Raw genomic sequence first — 23321 nt, forward strand, 5'->3', positions numbered from 1 at the left:
AGTATACCTTAACCTCCTGTTTAATTTCAATTATGTTATCTGAACAATCAAGCCAAAATCAATAACCAGGAAGTACTTGTGTAAATTAATTAAAATAACAAAATAAATCTACCTTATTTCTCAGCACTTGGTTAGAACACCCCTCCCGTCTTACATCGACCACACCCGTCGCCCCGTCTCCCGTACCTAGTGTATATCTTATCTATTACTCAGTGGCTCAATTAATGTTTAACGTAAGTATGTTCAGATGTTGATTATGTAATTCTACAATATTAGTATAGTTCAAACCTCATAATATAAATCTACACACAGAATTTTCCGTTAATAGAGTTGAACACTTTTTCCAACAGTCATGCACACCCCCTCAATATTCTATGATATAACTCTGTGCAAACATCTCATCAGCAAGCCCGCAACTTTTTAAACATTCTCACCAGTACCAGCTCCAACTGAAATACCTAATGTACCACACCCAGCTTGGCAGGCTCAAATTAATGCAACTCAGACATCTCATCTGAAGGCCCCCGACCTCATTCATACCGATATTAGTCCCCGACTGAATATCAAGCGTATTTCATGCACACGATTTGAGTCTCACAAATCTTCATTCACGCCAGTAAGCTTCAACTTACACCATACACAGACAAATCTTCATTCACCCCAGTAAGCAGACCAGTGGGAGACGCAATGGCCCCTCCTTCTATCCATTCTGTGCACAGCTTCTCACCCCATCTCTTCCACTCCCCACTCTCTTCACCTCCATTCACTTCTAAAGTGGACTTCAGCGTTTTCAACACCTTTTCTATTTCCAACAACATTTTATGTACACTACAATACTGTCAACAACCTATGCCTTTACTCAAACCCAAGTGGTACCCTTTCCATACGGTTAAATCGGCCCCCAATTAGGTCTAAAGTAAGAACTCAATTATGCACTGTGGGTCCCCTGGGATATTAAGTAGACTAGTGTCCCCCGGATTATCACCTTTACTTCAATACCAAATGTACAAAATAAAAAATCCAATCACCCCATATGACTAACGTGTCGACCGGATCACGTTTCTAGTACAACTTAATGTTTCATTCAAACTTGGTAGTCAGTGCGCCGACTTTACTATCTGATGTACTTCACACAGACCTATGCTTTGTTAGGACCTTAGAGAGACCCTCTCCATAGGGCTAAATCGGTCTCAAGTCCAATTAGTCAATTTAATTATCCGTCATTCACACTTGGCCCTGCCTAGTACATCACATTCGCATCATATGTCTTTCCATTCGCACTTTGGTGGTCACCCGTTACCCACCACTTATACATGTAGTCCCAGACCATCCAGTCACACTTTGGTGGTCACCCGCTACCCACCATTCGTCTGCTTACCTTTTTTAGTTGACCGGTCAGGATTTGTGAGACACACCGTCCGACGACAGTACTGGCCAATCGGCTGGCACACCAATGTCCAGCGATGTCATTTACCAGATCACGTCGGGGTCACCATGTTAGAGTTGCGTAAATTCGAATCTGGTATCAGGATAAATATAACAATGAGTCACCAATTTTATACTATGTATTTTTTATTAGCTAAGTAATAAATGGCAAATGCAACTTTCGTATGTACGGGCTCACTGTAATACCACGCAGGGCAGAACAGAGAACTGACAAGATGTATGTAAACAGTATTCTTATACTGATATTGTCCCAACCCGTCTGTTGGCCTATCACAGTAGAGACTGGGCGTGGTTTAGACTCACCCAGCCTATTATTAATTGTTGTCGTACGCGCTGGTACCAGCCCCCGGGCGCTCCAGTTGATAGATGTAACTTGCTGTGAAGAATATCTATGCGCTCATGCTCGATACCGTTATCTCGCACCTGGCTCCTGTTATCTAACAAAAGGCCGCTTGTTCTCGCAACACCTCGCAACACTTCCGGCGCCGACAGAGATGGCCGCCTCGCTTCGCGTTCCTAGGAAACTATGCAGTTTTTAGTTTTTTTACGTGTTATTTCTTACATTAGTACCCCAGCTCATCTTAGGTTTCATTACATACAGTCGAGAAGAACTACTGAATATAAGATCAGCATCAACTCACCATCAGTACTACCAAAAATATGTTTTTCGCGACGCGGATCCTGTGTTCTGCCTTACAAACAGGACAACTGAGTGGATTCCATGCAGCGACCCAAAAAAAAAACAACTCCGAAAAAGAGGGAAACGAGGCGGTCTTCTGGTCAGACTCCGGAGACGGGCACATCGTGCACCACTCCCTAGCATTCTTCTTGCCAATGTCCAGTCTCTTGACAACAAGGTTGATGAAATCCGAGCAAGGGTAGCATTCCAGAGGGACATCAGAGACTGTAACGTTCTTTGCTTCACGGAAACGTGGCTCACTGGAGAGACTCTATCCGAAGCGGTGCAGCCAACGGGTTTCTCCACACATCGCGCAGACAGAAACAAACAACTTTCTGGTAAGAAGAGGGGCGGGGGCGTATGCCTTATGTCTAACGTGACATGGTGTGATGAAAGAAACATACAGGAACTCAAATCCTTCTGTTCACCTGATTTAGAATTCCTCACAATCAAATGTAGACCGCATTATCTACCAAGAGAATTCTCTTTGATTATAATCACAGCCGTATACATCCCCCCCCAAGCAGACACATCGATGGCTCTGAACAAACTTTATTTAACCCTTTGCAAACTGGAAACCATTCATCCGGAGGCTGCATTCATTGTAGCTGGGGATTTTAACAAGGCTAATCTGAAAACAAGACTCCCTAGATTTTATCAGCATATCGATTGCGCAACCAGGGGTGGAAAGACCTTGGATCATTGTTACTCTAACTTCCGCGACGCATATAAGGCCCTGCCCCGCCCCCCTTTCGGAAAAGCTGACCACGACTCCATTTTGTTGATCCCTGCCTACAGACAGAAACTAAAACAAGAGGCTCCCACGCTGAGGTCTGTCCAACGCTGGTCCGACCAAGCTGACTCCACACTCCAAGACTGCTTCCACCACGTGGACTGGGACATGTTTCGTATTGCGTCAGACAACAACATTGACGAATACGCTGATTCGGTGTGTGAGTTCATTAGAACGTGCGTTGAAGATGTCGTTCCCATAGCAACGATTAAAACATTCCCTAACCAGAAACCGTGGATTGATGGCAGCATTCGCGTGAAACTGAAAGCGCGAACCACTGCTTTTAATCAGGGGAAGGTGTCTGGTAACATGACCGAATACAAACAGTGCAGCTATTCCCTCCGCAAGGCTATCAAACAAGCTAAGCGTCAGTACAGAGACAAAGTAGAATCTCAATTCAACGGCTCAGACACAAGAGGCATGTGGCAGGGTCTACAGTCAATCACGGACTACAGGAAGAAATCCAGCCCAGTCACGGACCAGGATGTCCTGCTCCCAGGCAGACTAAACAACTTTTTTGCCCGCTTTGAGGACAATACAGTGCCACTGACACGGCCGGCAACGAAAACATGCGGTCTCTCCTTCACTGCAGCCGAGGTGAGTAAGACATTTAAACGTGTTAACCCTCGCAAGGCTGCAGGCCCAGACGGCATCCCCAGCCGCGCCCTCAGAGCATGCGCAGACCAGCTGGCCGGTGTGTTTACGGACATATTCAATCAATCCCTATACCAGTCTGCTGTTCCCACATGCTTCAAGAGGGCCACCATTGTTCCTGTTCCCAAGAAAGCTAAGGTAACTGAGCTAAACGACTACCGCCCCGTAGCACTCACTTCCGTCATCATGAAGTGCTTTGAGAGACTAGTCAAGGACCATATCACCTCCACCCTACCTGACACCCTAGACCCACTCCAATTTGCTTACCGCCCAAATAGGTCCACAGACGATGCAATCTCAACCACACTGCACACCGCCCTAACCCATCTGGACAAGAGGAATACCTATGTGAGAATGCTGTTCATTGACTACAGCTCGGCATTCAACACCATAGTACCCTCCAAGCTCGTCATCAAGCTCGAGACCCTGGGTCTCGACCCCGCCCTGTGCAACTGGGTACTGGACTTCCTGACGGGCCGCCCCCAGGTGGTGAGGGTAGGCAACAACATCTCCTCCCCGCTGATCCTCAACACTGGGGCCCCACAAGGGTGCGTTCTGAGCCCTCTCCTGTACTCCCTGTTCACCCACGACTGCGTGGCCACGCACGCCTCCAACTCAATCATCAAGTTTGCGGACGACACAACAGTGGTAGGCTTGATTACCAACAACGACGAGACGGCCTACAGGGAGGAGGTGAGGGCCCTCGGAGTGTGGTGTCAGGAAAATAACCTCACACTCAACGTCAACAAAACTAAGGAGATGATTGTGGACTTCAGGAAACAGCAGAGGGAACACCCCCCTATCCACATCGATGGAACAGTAGTGGAGAGGGTAGCAAGTTTTAAGTTCCTCGGCATACACATCACAGACAAACTGAATTGGTCCACTCACACAGACAGCATTGTGAAGAAGGCGCAGCAGCGCCTCTTCAACCTCAGGAGGCTGAAGAAATTTGGCTTGTCACCAAAAGCACTCACAAACTTCTACAGATGCACAATCGAGAGCATCCTGGCGGGCTGTATCACCGCCTGGTACGGCAACTGCTCCGCCCTCAACCGTAAGGCTCTCCAGAGGGTGGTGAGGTCTGCACAACGCATCACCGGGGGCAAACTACCTGCCCTCCAGGACACCTACACCACCCGATGTCACAGGAAGGCCATAAAGATCATCAAGGACATCAACCACCCGAGCCACTGCCTGTTCACCCCGCTATCATCCAGAAGGCGAGGTCAGTACAGGTGCATCAAAGCTGGGACCGAGAGACTGAAAAACAGCTTCTATCTCAAGGCCATCAGACTGTTAAACAGCCACCACTAACATTGAGTGGCTGCTGCCAACACACTGACACTGACTCAACTCCAGCCACTTTAATAATGGGAATTGATGGGAAATGATGTAAATATATCACTAGCCGCTTTAAACAATGCTACCTTATATAATGTTACTTACCCTACATTATTCATCTCATATGCATACGTATATACTGTACTCTATATCATCGACTGTATCCTTATGTAATACATGTATCACTAGCCACTTTAAACTATGCCACTTTGTTTACATACTCATCTCATTTGTACATACTGTACTCGATACCATCTACTGTATCTTGCCTATGCTGCTCTGTACCATCACTCATTCATATATCCTTATGTACATATTCTTTATCCCCTTACACTGTGTACAAGACAGTAGTTTTGGAATTGTTAGTTAGATTACTTGTTGGTTATTACTGCATTGTCGGAACTAGAAGCACAAGCATTTCGCTACACTCGCATTAACATCTGCTAACCATGTGTATGTGACAAATAAAATTTGATTTGATTTGATTTGATTTGATTTGATTTGAATGTGCCCCCGCTCTGAATGTGCCCCCCCAACTCATTGAACAGTTCCTGTCTTCATGCTACTCTGTATTTTTCCATCATGAGAAAGGCCCATGGCCCTGAAACTTTTAACAATGTTTCAAGTCAGCTATGTTGCATAACACATACATACATCCACACAAGCCAACAGCAGATCATATTCAATCATATATATGCGAATGGCTATAATGTAAAATACAGAATCCAGAAATTCCATGAGTAACAAGACACGAGTCGACATTGATAAACATAAGCGATTAATTACTTGTGATAAAAAATAATAGCTGGCTTAACGTTAGTTAGCTGTAACGTAGGTGTTGTGCTGCTGTTTTTTATTATAATTTATTTATTTCACCTTTATTTAACCAGGTAGGCTAGTTGAGAACAAGTTCTCATTTACAACTGCGACCTGGCCAAGATAAAGCATAGCAGTGTGAACAGACAACACAGAGTTACACATGGCGTAAACAATTAACAAGTCAATAACACAGTAGAAAAAAAGAGAGTCTATATACATTGTGTGCAAAAGGAGGTAGGCGAATAGTTACAATTTTGCAGATTAACACTGGAGTGATAAATGATCAGATGGTCATGTACAGGTAGAGATATTGGTGTGCAAAAGAGCAGAAAAGTAAATAAATAAAAACAGTATGGGGATGAGGTAGGTAAAATTGGGTGGGCTATTTACCGATAGACTATGTACAGCCGCAGCGATCGGTTAGCTGCTCAGATAGCAGATGTTTGAAGTTGGTGAGGGAGATAAAAGTCTTCAACTTCAGCGATTTTTGCAATTCGTTCCAGTCACAGGCAGCAGAGAACTGGAACGAAAGGCGGCCAAATTAGATGTTGGCTTTAGGGATGATCAGTGAGATACACCTGCTGGAGCGTGTGCTACGGGTGGGTGTTGCCATCGTGACCAGTGAACTTAGATAAGGCGGAGCTTTACCTAGCATGGACTTGTAGATGACCTGGAGCAAGTGGGTCTGGCGACGAATATGTAGCGAGGGCCAGCCGACTAGAGCATACAGGTCGCAGTGGTGGGTGGTATAAGGTGCTTTAGTAACAAAACGGATGGCACTGTGATAATCTCAGACAATATGAAAGAGAGGTTGAACAGGCTGGTAATAGGGGTTGCGACAATGGCGGTGGATAGTTTCAGAAATAGAGGGTCCAGATTGTCAAGCCCAGCTGATTTGTACGGGTCCAGGTTTTGCAGCTTTTTCAGAACATCTGGAGAGGCTTGGGTGAATAGCTGCGGGGGGGGGGGGGGGAGCTGTTGGCCGAGGTTGGAGTAGCCAGGAGGAAGGCATGGCCAGCCGTTGAGAAATGCTAATAATCATGGATTTATTGGTGGTGACCGTGTTATCTAGCCTCAGTGCAGTGGGCAGCTGGGAGGAGGTGCTCTTGTTCTCCATGGACTTCACAGTGTCCCAGAACTTTTTGGAGTTAGAGCTACAGGATGCAAATTTCTGCCTGAAGAAGCTGGCCTTTACTTTCCTGACTGACTGCGTGTATTGGTTCCTGACTTCCTTGAACAGTTGCACACAGGTCGCAGTGGTGGGTGGTATAAGGTGCTTTATTAACAAAACGGATGGCACTGTGATAAACTGCATCCAGTTTGCTGAGTAGAGTGTTGGAAGCTATTTTGTAGATGACATCGCCAAAGTCGAGGATCGGTAGGATAGTCAGTTTTACTAGGGTAAGTTTGGCGGCGTGAGTGAAGGAGATTTTAGGTCCAGCCATAGTGGATGCAAGACAGACTGCATGGATGAATTATATCTACTATAATCAACAGCGTTTTGTGAATTACTCCCGTGATGCACTCACTGGTCTGTCTGAACAGCTTGAGGCCACATCTAGGGTTGCCAGACAGAATAGACTTGCTTTGGATATGCTTTTTGCCAGTCAGGGGGGTGTCTGCAAGATGTTCGGTGAACAATGTTGCACGTATATTCCTAATAACACCAGACCAGATGGTAGTATATCTAAGGCCCTTAATGGGCTTGATGCACTATCTGCTGAGATGAGGTCCATGGCGGGGGTTGAGGAGTCTGAACTGTTCTCTTGGTTGGGAGCCTGGTTTGGTACACTTGTATGTACACTGGTATGGTGGTTACTGGATTTCTGACCCTAATTCTTGTATTTTTGTTATTGCTTATGTGTTGTGCTGCTTGCATCATACCGTGTTTTAAGAAGTCTGTTACAGATGTGGTGAAGGCTTCAGGCATGATGATGTGTTGTGCTGCTTGCATCATACTGTGTTCTAAGAAGTCTGTTACAGATGTGGTGAAGGCTTCAGGCATGATGATGTGTTGTGCTGCTTGCATCATACCGTGTTTTAAGAAGTCTGTTACAGATGTGGTGAAGGCTTCAGGCATGATGATGTGTTGTGCTGCTTGCATCATACCATGTTTTAAGAAGTCTGTTACAGATGTGGTGAAGGCTTCAGGCATGATACCTTTGCTTGATGCTCCAGTTGGAGATGCTGATACTGAATCATGCTTTCAGGGGAGGATGGGACTGACTGAGGATGACCCCTGGTATGCTGTGGGTGAGGTAGTAGAATAAATATTACACCACCACAGTTCCTTGTTTTACATTTTTGTTTTATGATAGGTTTTCTTTCCAGTATGTTTGTTCTCCCTGTTGTGAAGGTTTGGAGTCCCTGGGTGGCATGGTGCCCACCTGGTACAGGATAGGAGTAGCTGAGAGGACCAGATGGTTTATAATAATGCTTTGCTCTGCTTTACTCTGTTTTCCATGACCAAAGTTGTATCCTCCTTACATGTCAATAAACAATAAAGTCTTATCCTGTTTTTGTCAAAAGGGGGAGACAAAAGCATATATCACTTGTTGATTTTTATTTTTTTCTTGGATGACTTTTCTTTTCTGTAAAAAAATAAAATAATAATAATAATAATGTTTTATTAATAATAAATGCTATTAACATATTACTATGTTGGGACCGCTGAAATAAAGGATAATGAGTAAAAGGGGGACTTAAATTTCACACCATTTTCTTTTATTCTGTTTTTAAATGAGCTGTTGTTCTCTTTTGACATGAGGGTTTTAAGTTTCTAGGTGGCTGGTAGCCAATCTAGTACATAGTGGGATCGAATGGAGGACATGAAGGTGTTTTAAACTTTGTAACTGTTATATGATTCATTGCTGAATTTTGCCTATATGCCTATCCTCAATTGGGTATGTCCGCATATGTTTCGAAAAGCCATGATTATTTACGTTTTTAACGTTAAAACACAGCGTCGGTATTGTAGTTCACATGGGGCCAATGGTGGGCGAATATAACCGCTGAAAACCCCCACGTACAGAGAAGGTTTTTTCGAAAGCTAGCTTGTAGTATTGATCATCTGTTTTGACAGGGTTCCTGGGCCTTGTTCAGTAGTAACGTTGCAGGTAGAAATGTCATGAATAGAGCTGCTATAGCTCATATATGGCTCTGGCCATATACCACACCCCTTCGGGCCTTATTGCTTAATGATAATATTCCTAGCTATAGGATCGTACTACAGATTGCTCAGTGCATTCAGCATGAAGAAGTTACTTTGGGGGCTTATCTACCGAATCTCAGCTTGCTACCCATCTGTCAAGCATTATGTTGATTAGAATGTTGACATGGTATGAAAAAACCCATATCCAACAGTAATTTGTTGCCGTGTTGATTAGGCACCAAAGAGAAGAAAACGGATTGGAACGGCCATTTTAGTTTCCCCTTTGTGTAACATTTTCTGTTATGGGCCCTAATGAACATCTCCCAGTCTTCCACATTAATTCACCCACTTGGGTCATATTCAGTAGGAACCAAATGGATGCAAACAGACCCACAGGGGAGGGAAGTACTACCAACTGGGAGGGACTACCGGAACTTGTCCAATAAACGATTGTTTTAGTTGCAAAACGTTATCCATTGCAAAAGGGTTTGCTACTGTATGCAATAATAAATATGGTCTTCTCCATGTCCCAGGTACCAAGATGTCAACTATATGGTGTACACAGGCGACCAGGGTGTGACAGATCAGCAGATTTTTGATGGCGCTTCAACATCCTTCTACCTCGACCCGTCCAGTTTGTCTTCCTCAAACACCACCTATTGGTCGAGGCCAGCCTCTTCCCCCCAATTCACTCTGATTGGTCAGAGTGTAGGCTCAATCTTCCTTGGCTTGGAAGCCCTTACGGAGTTTGTCCCAGGTGTCTACATCGACTCCATGGGTTACGCCTTCACTCTGCCTGTGCTTAAATACCTAGGGGTTTGTCACGTGGCTGGCTACGTGCACTACCCCACCATCAGCACAGACATGCTGTCGGTGGTGCGTGAGAGGAACCGCAGGTAGGTAATCGTCTCAGAACCCTGTTTCCCACTACAGACCCCCGGCCGCCTGAGACACAGTCTTAACTAGGGGAATATAGCCAGGTCTATATCTGAATGTGCTTTAGCCAATGCCTCTCTGACTATTATTGTCAATGTTAACAATGGCATGATTAACAATGGCATGACCATGTTAGGCAGAGAAGTTGGCTGAAAAGGAAGGGAGTCGCTGAGGTTGGTGCTGATTGGTGGATGCCGGAACCAAGAGGATGAGGATAGGGTGTTGATTTAAACTCAACGTGCCGTTTGAGGAGCTGAAGAGGGAGTTGGGGGAAGCTACGGTGGGACTTCACACCATGTGGAACGAACACTTCGGGATAGGTAAAAACAGAAATAGAATTACTATGATTCTATACTGCTGTCACTATATTTATATTATTAAAAACACCTGGAGTGGCTATTATTCCAATGCAAAGCACTCGTTTTCTCTCTACATGCCCAACATTTAGTACTGTATAATCCTGTACTGAATGGAGTCCTCATACACCATTCAACAGCCCATTCTGAAATTGTAGTACATTGTTCTGTTACAATATGCTTTTGTTAATCACCAATGCAAATACCTTGTTTGATTGCTTAACATCCTCCGCTTTATAAATGAAAGATGAACGCAAACAGGTATTTTTACTGCACCATAGCAAGTTTCTCAAAATGGCTAGGTTGCTAGCCAGGTGGCTGTGGATACTAAAATGCTTGTCTACCTTCATCTTTCACTGTTCAATATAAATGCAGTCTTAGGTAATGCAATTATACGTCCAGTAATGTGTCTACCTAACTTTACAGCCAGCACTTACCCTGTACCCTCTGTTCTCCTCTGCTCTCAGGGCTGGTGGAGTGCATGGCGGCTGGGACCGTCATCCTGGCTCACAGGTCTGGAGGCCCCAGGCTGGACATTGTGGTGCCCTATGATGGAGACCAGACGGGCTTCCTGGCCGAGGATGAGGATGGCTACGCAGACGCCATTGAGCGGATCCTGGCCCGTCACCCTCGGCCCGTCTGGAGATCCGACGCCACGCTTGCCTCTCAGTCACTCGCTTCTCCGACCAGGAGTTTGAGGCCTGCTTCCTGGCTACCATGGAGCCTCTCATATGGACACTGGCGCGATGAGGGGTATGGGTGGGGGAGTGTGCGTGTGTGTGTGTCACAGGCTCATGGGTGTGTGTGTTGGTGGTTGAGGGACTAAAACTCATGCTTGTACTGCCATGGCACATTTTGGCATACTAGCCACTCCTTTAGTTGACATAGGAGACCGTTTGTGTTAAAGTGCACAAGAAAATACGTTGACTTAAATTAGAGCTGCATTTATTGACATGTCAGTCCAGGTGTCCACTCTCTTTCTAGAGGGTCTTGTTATATGTTTAGTATTTATGTTTTCTAGACCCCGTTCCATTTTTTCCAATGTATTTGTACTTGAGGCACAACATTTTTAGTGTTCCGTCTAACCTCCTTCATGTTCCCAGTCTCAATTTTGAACGCATACAGAGAGCCGGCTGGTAGACTAGATTAGTGCTGGTCTAGCAAGGACTGGACACAACTGTGTTTTTGATGGTATTCCAGGTTGGCTTTTTGCAGTCAAACTACAAATCTCAGAAGATTGTTATAATAAGATGGGGTGCTTACATTTAGTCTTATTTCACACGGGTGAATTGGAAATGGTTTATTTTTCATACCCGCTCAGTCAGGGATCCGCAATTTCTGATCCCTGCCTGACTGATTGGGATATGAAAAATAAACCTTTTCCAATTCACCCATGTGAAACACAGGAGCAATTGCCTTGCTCACGGGCACATCAACATATTTTTCACCTCGTTGGCTAGGGATTTAAACCAGCGACCTCTGCTACCGGCCCAACGCTCCTTACCGCTAGGCTACATACAGTGTTGATGTGAAAAACACTTCTCTAGGCATTGTGAGATCTGATCTCTTCTAGAAATACCCGTTTTGTATCCTATTTTTTTTAGATTATAACATTTATAAAATACATTGTTGTGATCTTTAGTGCAATGATAAATGATCAACAAGCATTTGAGCACAATAAACATGTGGATGACAGTCAGTGTTTCAGCTTGAATGATTCCCTGGGAAACTGACATTTTGTCCTATTTTCACCATGTAAAAACATGAATGGGACAATCAGAAAACAACTGTTGTACCGGTCTTCTTGCAAGCAGACTTGTCTGTTTTTGCTAGCACTGCCTTCGCTTACGGCGGCTTTTTTGAAGGTTTTACTTGCAATTATTGTGATATGTAGTTGTTTGCACTGATTTGTAAGATTGTACGTGCGTCTGCTAAATGACTGAAAAGTTAAATGAACATGTGGCAAGTTTAGTTCCAGGAAGAAGACCACTTCAAAGTAATGAGATTTCAGCCTGTAGGTCAATACTGTTGGCATTGAAATAAACCCAAAGCACTAAGGTCAGTCAGTGCTGTGGCAAGGGGGGGGGGGGGGGGGGGGACAGGAGGGAGAGGGCAGGGTAGAGTCTGATCGCACTGTATTTAAGGAATGGGGGAGTTGATGATCGAGGTGCTTTGTTTTATACTAGACAGAAGATGAAGTGGTGTGTTCTCATGCTGGCCTTGCTGCAGTCTTTGTGCTGCTCAGGTAAGTGATATACAATCCTTTCAGGTGTAGAACTCAATTTTGCAGCTGGTTCTGATAGTGCTTCTACACGTCTCAGTCCATTTGATTTTGTCATTTGCGTCCAGTCAGGAAGTGAAGCCAGGGTCGTGTTTATTGGGCACCAAACTGAAGAAAACAAGTAAAATGGGGAGGAATAAGACATGTTTATTTTTGTTTTCTGTTGCAACACGTTTTGTTACTGTGAGCCCTAATGAACATGACCCAGTTCAAAGGTATTATGTTAATCTTTAATAATACACATTTTTAAAAAACAAATCATGAATTCACAATGCAGACGAGGGACCCAGGACAATATTACCTCCCAAATACCACGGATGTGAAATGTACTGTATGAGTGCTCAGTCTCCTCTTTTACCGTTTGACCTCTGCAGGCTTGCCCTTGTACCAGTCAGAGTTGGCGTCCACGGCAGACAAGGCTCTCGTCGTGACCATGACCCAAGTCAACAATCTGTACGCTGGCCTTCGTCTATACCGAGTCACCCGTGGCTCTATCAAAAGGGTAAGTGTCTTCTCACCCCTGACCTCCTAGTGGAATGGCTACATTTACAGTTCCTTCAGAAAGTATTTACACCCCTCGATTTATTCCACATTAAATGTGATAAAATCTATTTAATCCATTTTGAATTCAAGCTGTAACATTTTTGTTGTGTTCCAGCTTGAATTCAAAATGGATTAAATATTCTTATTTTCTCAACCATCTACACAATACCACATGGTGAAAAAGTGAAAACATGTTTTTAGAAATGTTTGCAAAATGATTAAGTACAGCAACTGAGTTAAGAAGGACTCCTGTATCTTTAGTGACTGGGTGTATTGATAGGCCATCCACAGTGTAATGAATAACTTCACCATGCTCAAAGGGATATTCCATGTCTGTTTCTTATTTTCTTTTACCCATCTACCAATCGGTTGCTCTTCTTTGCGAGGCGTTGGAAAATCTCCCTGGTCTTCATGGTTGAGTCTGTGTTTGAAATTCACTGCTCGACTGAGGGACCTTACAGATAATGTGTGGGGTGCAGAGATGATAGTCATTCGAAAAACATTTGATTTTCATTTGCAAAAAATATTAAAACATTATTCCACTTTGACATTATGGGGTGTTGTGTGTAGGCCAGTGACACAAAATCTCAATGTAAATCCATTTTAAATTCAGGCTGTAACTCAACAAAATGTGGTAAAGATTAAGGGGTGTGAATGCTTTCTGAAGACACTGTATGCTCTTAGGGCACTATTCAAACCACATTGCGGAAGTTCAGCTTTACAGCGTGATTGAAATTTAAAGGCAATGTTCCCGCTTTAGTGCATACGTCGGCTCAATCGTAAATTACCTTGACATTTCTATCGCAGAATCTGCAATGTTTCAGCTTTACAGATGGAATATAGCCCCTACTATAGGAAAGTACTACACGGAACAAAAATATATAAACGCAACATCTGTTTTTCAATCTTCCATACGCAAAAAGCTTATTTCTCTAAAATGTTGTGCACAAATTTGTTTACATCCCTGTTAGTGAGTATTTCTCCTTTGACAAGATAATCCATCTACCTGACAGGTGTGACATACCAAGAAGCTGATTAAACAGCATGAGCAATACACAGGTTCACCTTGTGCTGGGGACAATAAAAGGCCACTCTAAAATGTGCAGTTTTGTCACACAACACAATGTCACAGATGTCAAGTTTTGAGGGAGAGTACAATCTGCATGCTGACTGCAGGAATGTCCACCAGAGCGGTTGCCAGGTAATTGAATGTTCATAAGCCGCCTCCAATATAATTTGACAGAATTTGGCAGTACGACCCAGAGGCCTCACAACCGCGGACCACGTGTATGGCGTCGTGTGTGCGAGTGGTTTGCTGATGTCAACGTTGTGAACAGTGCCCCATAATGGCGGTGGGGTTATGGTGTGGGCATGCATAAGCTATGGACAATGAACACACTTGCATTTTAATCGAAGAATGCACAGAGATACCATGACGAGATCCTGAGGCCCATTATTGTGCCATTCATCTGCCGTCATCACCTCATGTTTCAGCATGATAATGCACAGCCCCATGTCGCAAGGATCCGTACACAATTCCTGGAAGCTGAAAATGTCCCAGTTCTTCCATGCCCTGCATATTCAGCAGATATGTAACCCATTGAGCATGTTTGGGATGCTCTGGATCGACGTGTACGACTTCCTGTTCCTGCCAATATCCAGCAACTTCACACAGCCATTGAAGAGGAGTGGGACAATGTTCCATAGACCACAATCAACAGCCTGATCAACTCTATGCGAAGGAGATGTCACGCTGCATGAGGCAAAATATGGTCACACCAGATACTGACTGCTTTTCTGATCCACACCCCTACTTTTTTTTTAAAGGTATTTGAGACCAACATATGCATATCTGTATTCCCAGTCAATTGAAATCCATAGATTAGGGCCTAATGTATTTAAATTGCCTTTTATTTTTTAACCTTTATTTAACTAGGCAAATTCTTATTTACAGTGACGGCCTAGGAACAGTGGGTTAACTGCCTTGTTCAGGGGCAGAACGAGAGATTTTTATCTTGTCAACTTGAGGATTCAATCGAGCAACCTTTCGGTTACTGGCCCAACGCTCTAACCACTAGGCTACCTGGTGCCCCTACTGTAACTCAGTAAAATATTAGAAAATGTTGCATTTTGCGTTTTATATTTTTGTTCCGCATACATTAACAAGTCTATCTAGCCTACCAGTTCCCTCACGTGTAGACTTCTCCCTGAATGGCCTCACAGGCACCATCTCAATTCTGACAATGTTGCAAATCAAACTTGCTAACCTCTGCTCACTTGGGGAAGATAGTAGCAAGCATACCGAGGTAGGGGTCATTACATGACTTTTTTTGTTGTTGTTTTCATACACGTCATCACACAGATCTTAATGTGTCTTCTCTTCCAGGTTGTTCCTTTGGGATTGAACACTTATGACCTGATGATGAACTTTGGGATCAAGGAGACGGACTGTCTGAAGAGCTCTGGAGAAGACCCACAGAGATGTGCTTTCAGAGTGGGCTTCTTTGTGGTGAGACCCGATCCTCGATTATTGGCCAAAGAAAAGATCTGATTTGTCAAAAGACCAATTAGTGAAAGAAATATCCGAATTGGGCTGCCTTGTGTCATTGCAGCCTATGAAATCAGTGCAAGAAATAGATCAGGGGCTGTATGTATCAAGCACCTCTGAGTAAGGGTGATGATCTAGGATCGGTTTTCCCTTTTAGATCATAATTAATAAAAATACACTATGGACAGGGAGGCCCTGATCCTAGATCAGTACTCTACTCTATACACTCCTTTGAGACTGAAATACACTGACGCAGTACAATAAATAATTCCTCCCCAATTCGCAGCTGACGAAGGATTGGGACTGATAAATATAATGACCACATCTCTACCTACATAAACTGCAGTAGCTGTATTTTACATCAATACCGGGTGACAATATGAGCAAATGGTTTGTGTTTGGTCCTGGGCATAGATTACTGTGATAGTCCACTAAAGGGTTTGTGGGGTTCATCTATAAAACTGCTGTTTTTTTTCAGGACATTCTCTGTTGACAGACTCCACACACTGTTGATTTTGGCATGGGATGCTGTGTTTGCTGTGACAGACAGGGGAGAACAGAATGTCACCAAATGAGCTTCTCTCTCTCTGCCCTGATCATTCCAACAGGACTGGTGCCTGTTATAAACCGCTAAAGATATAGATTCTTAGATTCATACTGCATTCATACTGTACTAGCATACTGATCAACGTGCGTAATTGTATGCCCATTTTCTTCTCTCTTAACTGCCACTAATCCTCCTTTCCTCCCTTGTTCCCTCTCTCCCAGCCGGCCGCCTCCTGCACCGCACGTGTTCGTGTCACTGCAGAGCTCACTCAGGTTGTGTCCCTGAACTGTGGCCAGGACAGCTCCAGCTCCGAGTCCAGTAGTGAAGAGGTGAGAGAGGGAGGGACCGAGAGAGAGAGGGGGATGCCCAATAGATGAAGAGAATATAAGGGTGTTTTCACATTATTTCCCTCTTTAAAAAGTACTAATCTCACTCTTCTCTAAAGTGAACTCTGGGGTGAAAAGAAATGACTCAGTTCTTTGTATTCACACTGCCCTTGGATTTGAATGAGGTCTCGGCTCTCTTACCCGTTCACTTCAACATTTTTTCTGGTCTGAGTCCTCTTTGCATTCAAATTGCAATGCTTAGAAAATAACCAAGATCCCCCCACCACACACATTTACTCAATGCACTGTGGGTAAATACACAAGCCATACCATCTGAACCTGTTATTGGACAGCCAGGGGTGTCCCTACATACATTTTGGGAGCTAATAAATGTAGTTTGCATTTAGTTACAAAATAAGACATACTAATTATTATAATCCAAATGTAAAAATGACTGGTAACGGGATAAATGGCAGAACAATAACTGCAGATATAAAAATATATTTTAACATTTTTTATTTAACCTTTATTTAACTAGGCAAGTCAGTTAAGAACAAATTCTTAATGCTTTAATCGAAAATGTTATACTTAATTGTACCACCAAACCTGCACATAATATATATTTTTTAGTTTGTGGCACTAATGTGAGGGGCTACGGCAGGGGAAACTGTTTTGCAGAAGCTTATAGTGCTTGGTGTGGAAATAATGATACGTTAACCTGGAGAGCTTTCTGTTCACAAAAAAAGTGAACCACCTCTTGAGATGGTCTCAGTTCGGTTTGTTTTGCGGGGTCTGAGTTCCTTTGAAGCATTGACACTGCACAAAAATTTAAGAGAACCGATTTGCTGAAAGGGACCAAGTGTAAAAACGCCCTAAGAGATGCCCAATCCCAAAATCAACCTCTTTTAGGGCCTAAAGGCACTCGGGTAGATCTTTAAGGATTTGATAGGTACACGTGATATGACAACAATTCCACCTAGCCTATCAGAGGGCAAGGTTTAGTTAATACCATTCATCTGATATCTATCCAATCCTTTCAGATGGACATTGACGGATGGCCTAGAGGTAGAGGCTAAGGTTCCGTTTGGGATTGATCATCAACAGTTTATACCTGGTTCTAACTTAAGTTATTTGCCCTGATCTTGTCCACATTTGACAGGTGTAGACAATCAAGACACATTGTGATCTGATTGTGATTAGATCATCCTGCCTACCTCCAGAGGTAGTCAGAACTTGACAGAGAAGCCATTTTAAGTCATTATTCCACCCTCTAAAGTCATTGACAGGTGCCACTACTGACATGTCTTACAATTATATTATTTTTTAAGAATAGCTGTGAAATAGTTTGCATAAAGGGACCAGGAAATCTGGTCACAATGCAGACACAGTGGACGGATAACAATTTATGGGGTGGTAGGGTAGCCTAGTGGTTAGAGTGTTGGACTAGTAACCGAAAGGTTGCAAGTTCAAATCCTTGAGCTGACAATGTACAAATCTGTCGTTCTGCCCCTGAACCCACTGTTCGGCCATCATTGAAAATAAGTATTTGTTCTTAACTGACTTGCCTAGTTAAATAAAGGTTAAAAAAAACATTTTAATAGCATATATTTGTATTTATGGATCCCCATTAGCTGCTGCAAAGGCATCAGCTACTCTTCCTGGGCTCTGGCAAAATTAAGGCAGTTATACAATTTAAACATTACAATACATTCAACAGATTTTACAACAAGCGTGTAACCCTCAGGCCCTTACTCCACTACCATACATCTACAAACACAAAATCCACGTGTATGTGTGTGTATAGTGCGTATGTTATCATGTGTGCGTATGCATGTGTCAATGTTTGTGTTGCTTCACAGTCCCCACTGTTCCACAAGGTGTATTTTTGTTATTTAAATCTGATTCTACTGCTTCCGTCAGTTACCTGATGTGAAAGAGTTCCAAGTAGTACTGTGCACCTCCCATAGTCTGTTCTGAAGAGACCTTTGGTGGCGTGTCTTGTGGGGGTATGCGTGGGTGTCCGAGCTGTGTGCTAGTCATTTAAAACCAATGCTTTCAACATGTCAATACCTCTCACAAATAGAAGTAGAGATGAAGTCAATCTCTCCTCCACTTTGAGCCAGGAGAGATTGACATGCATATTATTCATGTTTGCGCTCTGTGTACATCCAAAGGCCAGCTACGCTGCCCTGTTCTGAGCCAATTTCAAATTTTCCTAAGTACCTCTTTGTGGCACCTGACCACACGACTGAACAGTAGTCCAGGTGCGACAAAACTAGAGGCTGTAGGACCTGCCTTGTTGCTAGTGTTGTTAAGAAGGTAGATTAGTGCTTTATTATGGACAGACTCCTCCCCATCTTAGCTACTGTTGTATCAATATGTTTTGACCAGGGTACTCCAAGCAGTTTAGTCACCTCAGCTTGCTCAATTTCCAAATTTATTACAAGATTTAGTTGAGGTTTAGTGAATGATTTGCCCAAAATAGTTTGAAATATTTAGGACTAACTTATTCCTTGACACTCATTCTGAAACTGCAGCTTTATGTTAAGTGTTGCAGTCATTTCAGTCGCTGTAGTAGCTGATGTGTATAGTGTTGAGTCATCCACATACACACTGGCTTTTGGCATGTGGTTAGTAAAGATTGAAAAAAGTAAGGGGCCTAAGTAAGACAGCTGCCCTGGGGAATTCCTGATTCTACCTGGATTATGTTGGAGAGGTGTCCATTAAAGAACACCCTCTCGGTTCTGTTACAGGTAACTCTTTATCCACAATATAGCAGGGGGTGTAAAGCCATAACGCACACGTTTTTCCAGGAGCAGATTATGATCGATAATGTCAAAAGCTACACTGAAGTATAACAGCCCCCACAATATTTTTATCAGTAATTTGTGTGTTTACTCTAAAATAGCATTGTATCTGGTCAAACACAATATTTTTGGTGATTGGTCGGCTATTTGAGCCAGTAAAGGGGGCTTTACTATTCTTAGGTAGCGGAATGACTTCCCTCCAGGCCTGAGGGCACACACTTTCTAGTAGGCTTAAATTGAAGATATGGCAAATAAGAGTGGCAATATCATCCGCTATTATCCTCAGTAATTTTCCATCCAAGTTGTCAGACCACGGTGTCTTGTCATTGATGGGCAACAATTTTTTTCACCTCTTCCACACTCACTTTACAGAATAAAAAATGACAATTCTTGTCTTTAATAATTTGGTCAGATATACTTGGATGTGTATGTAGTGTCATCTTGCCAATGAAAAACTAAAGTTGTTGGCAATATCAATCGGTTTTGTGATGAATGAGCCATCTGAATGAATGAATGAATGAATGAATGAATGAATGAATAAATGGAGCTGAGTTTGCCTTTTTTCACAATTTCATTGAAGGTGCTCCAAAGCGTTTTACTATCATTCTTTGTCATGTTATCTTTGTTTCATAGTGTTGTTTTTTTTTTTTTTATTCATTTTGGTCACATTTCTCAATTTGCAGTATGTCTGCCAATCGGTTGTGCAGCCATTCATTTTGCCTCATCCCATACAATCCTAGAGATTGAACTGTTTTTAGTTGTTTTCTTAATGGCTGCATGCTTATTAGTAACTGGGAGAAGTAATTTCATAAATGTGTCAAGTGCAACGACCGGTTTGCTCCTCATTACACACCACAGACCGATAAATATCCTTTACATTAACAGGAATCACTACAAAACTTATTCTATGACCTCTTATACACTATATTAGGCTTAACCTTTGGAACTTTAGATATGGCTACTATATTGTGATCACTACATCCGATGATCTGGATACTGCTTTCAAGCACACTTCTTCAGCATTAGTAAATATGTGATCCATACATTCATTCCTGTGCTGTTTAACTAAACTTGTAGGTGGACTGATAACCAGGTGGCAGCTTTTTCTTGAGTGGGCAGCTTGATGAAAGCCAGTCAATATTCACCCAGAAAATATACCTCTGTTTATCACATAGATTATCAAGCATTTCACACGCTATCCAGATACTGACAGTTAGCACTTGGTCGAAATCAGCTTCCCACCAGAATGGGCTTTAGGTGAGGCAGATGAACCTGTAGCCATATTACTTCAACAGTATTTAACATGAGATCCTCTCAAATCTGTACAGGAATGTGGTTCTGAATATAAACAGCAGCAACACCACTGGCATGTCTTTTTTTTTATAACCTTTTTTATAACCTTGTATTGCTACCCCCCAGACAAATATATTGTCTGAGAGTCAGAACATGAATCATCTGTTGCTAGCAAGTTGTTAATTTCATGTACCTTGCTTCTTAATAACTTCTTATGGCTGGGGGGCAGTATTGAGTAGCTTGGATGAATAAGGTGCCCAAAGTAAATGGCCTGCTCCTCAGTCGCTAATATATGCATATTATTATTAGTATCGGATAGAAAACACTTAAGTTTCCAAAACTGTTTTTATGATGTTTGTGAGTATAACAGAACTCATATGGCAGGCAAAAACCTGAGGAGAAATCAAAACAGGTAGTGATAAATCTGAGGTTGGTATGTATTCAACACAGTTCCCATTGAAATCCCCTTGAGATATTAATGAAGATTCACTTCCTAAGGGCTTCCACTAGATGTCAACCGTCCATAGAAATTTGAATGAGGCTTCTACTGTCTTGTGGGACTGAATGACAGCAGAATGAATCAGGTAGTCAGCCATTTTCTGGTCACGAGCATTTCACATGATAGCGACCTGCGTTCCATGTCTCCTGAAGACACAAAGGAATAATCCGGTTGGAACTTTATTGAAGATCAATGATAAAAACATCCTAATGATTGATTCTGTACCTAGTTTGAAATGTTTCTTCGACCTGTAATATAACTTTTTGAAATTTTTGTCCGACGTAACGCTGACCAGAAAGAGCGTTTGGATATGTATACCAAACGCGCTAACAAAAGTAGCTAATTGGACATAATAAATGGACATTATCGAACAAATCAAGCATTTATTGTGGACCTGGGATTCCTTGGAGTGCATTCTGATGAAGATCATCAAAGGTAAGGGAATATTTAGCATGTAATTTATGGTTTATTTTGACTACAACATGGCGGCTAATTTGACTTAATTGTTCTGAGCGCCGTCTCAGATTATTACATGGTTTGCTTTTTCCGTAAAGTTACATTTTTTTTTTTTTTTTTTTTTTAAATCGGACACAGCGGTTGCATTAAGGACAGATATAACTTGTATTATCATCTACATTTATGATTATTTCTGTTGAATCGATGTGGCTATGCAAAATCACCGGATGTTTTGGAACTAGTGAATGTAAACTCAGATTTGTTTTTGTATAAATATGAACTTTATCAAACAAAACATACATGTATTGTATAACATGAAGTCCTATGAGTGTCATCTGATGAAGATCATCAAAGGTTAGTGATTCATTTTCTCTCTCTTTGTGCTTTTTGTGACTCCTCTCTTTGGCTGGGAAAATGGCTGTGTTTTTCTGGGGCTTGGTGCTGACCTAACAATCGTTTGTGGTGCTTTCGCCATAAATCCTATTTGAAATCGGACACTGGTGGGATTAACAACAAGACTACCTTTTAAAACGGTATAAGATACACACGTATGTTTGAGGAATTGTAAATATGAGATTTCTGTTGTTTTGAATTTTGCGCCCTGCACTTTCACTGGCTGTTGTCATATCATCCCGTTAACGGGATTGCAGCCCAAAGAGGTTTTTTAAGCTACATATGTTAACGTGGGCTATGTGTAGACATTTCTTGAAATGTGGGCAAAATCAGGACAAAGGATCCATGTTAGCACCAAGTATACACAGAGCTAAAGTGTCCAGCTGAACAGATTCTCTATCAACAGAACTTCACGAGGAAGAGGCAGCAGTTGAACGTGCAACCATCTGGGAACAGGGGTAAGCAAACCTAGCCTATTCCCAGATCTGTCTTTTTTATCTCCTTTGGTCCGTTGGCAAGATGGCACAAACAGCTCTAGGGACCAGGCTCAAGCAAAACTGCTTCAGTTGACACCAATGTATAGAACACACAAAATAATCACTGTGCTAACCAAAATAATGTATTGCTGCAGGCCCTGTCCTGCCTGGCTTCTCTGAGGCCACTCTCTTTCCCAGCCACTCTTTCTCCAGACAAGTGGAGCCTCAACCGATCCCAAGGGGCGACAGCATCGGCAACCACCTGGAGTGACTTCAATGATGTGAAAAGTTACGAGTGTTGCAGATAAAATAGGGAATTGTCAGCTCTATACAGTACAATTCTGAATGACAACCATATCTGTTATACACCATACATTTCTATCTGAATGTGACATTCTCCTTATCAGGCCCTGACAGTACTCGTTGGAAAACAGGGAGGTTCTGATAGTGGCGCTGGAACCTAAGAGATAATTTCCAATTAAATTGATTACTCTTGTCTGAATGTGTCATCATTCATTTTCATGTTTTGTAAGTGGGACATACAAGTGATAATGTCTATTAATGATCCACTATCCATCGTGATTGAAAGACGCATACAGGGTGATCCTGTGTATGCAAGACATGTGGAGACCACAAGAGGGCATTCAAAGCCCATCAACACTGAACCCAGAGCAACATTCCATTTTATCAGATTACGTTTATACAGGCAGCCCAATTATTGGCCAGAGAGCTGATTTGATAGTCAAAAGACCAACTAGTGGAAAAAAAATAACTATTGGGTGACCTGTGTATAAAGAGACTTTGTACAAGACATTAGGAACACCTTCCTAATATTGAGTTGAACCTCCTTTTGCCCTCAGAACAGCCTCAATTTGTCAGGGCATGGACTCTACAAGGTGTGGAAAGCGTTCCACAGGGATGCTGGTCCATGTTGACACCAATGCTTCCCACCGTTGTGTCAAGTTGGCTGGATG

The 23321-nt window shown here is 42.8% G+C and overlaps 1 protein-coding gene and 1 pseudogene across 2 annotated transcripts; both read left to right on the forward strand.

Moving 5' to 3' along the window:
* Positions 1-9438: 9438 nt before the first annotated feature.
* On the forward strand, positions 9439-11741 carry LOC110527563 (GDP-Man:Man(3)GlcNAc(2)-PP-Dol alpha-1,2-mannosyltransferase pseudogene; annotated as a pseudogene). Its single transcript, XR_016497492.1, has 2 exons — positions 9439-9766; positions 10646-11741. The product of XR_016497492.1 is annotated as a GDP-Man:Man(3)GlcNAc(2)-PP-Dol alpha-1,2-mannosyltransferase pseudogene (transcript).
* A 620-nt stretch (positions 11742-12361) lies between these two features.
* On the forward strand, positions 12362-22845 carry spp2 (secreted phosphoprotein 2). The gene is made up of 6 exons (NM_001124398.1): positions 12362-12423; positions 12834-12961; positions 15389-15511; positions 16319-16426; positions 22278-22329; positions 22503-22845. The coding sequence occupies exons 1-6, from the start codon at positions 12372-12374 to the stop codon at positions 22616-22618; spliced, it is 579 nt and encodes a 192-aa protein (NP_001117870.1). The 5' UTR covers positions 12362-12371; the 3' UTR covers positions 22619-22845.
* Positions 22846-23321: the final 476 nt, after the last annotated feature.

Source organism: Oncorhynchus mykiss, chromosome 7 (assembly GCF_057628025.1).
Source record: "Oncorhynchus mykiss isolate SJ-2025 chromosome 7, ASM5762802v1, whole genome shotgun sequence".
In the NCBI taxonomy this organism is placed as follows: Eukaryota; Metazoa; Chordata; class Actinopteri; order Salmoniformes; family Salmonidae; genus Oncorhynchus; species Oncorhynchus mykiss.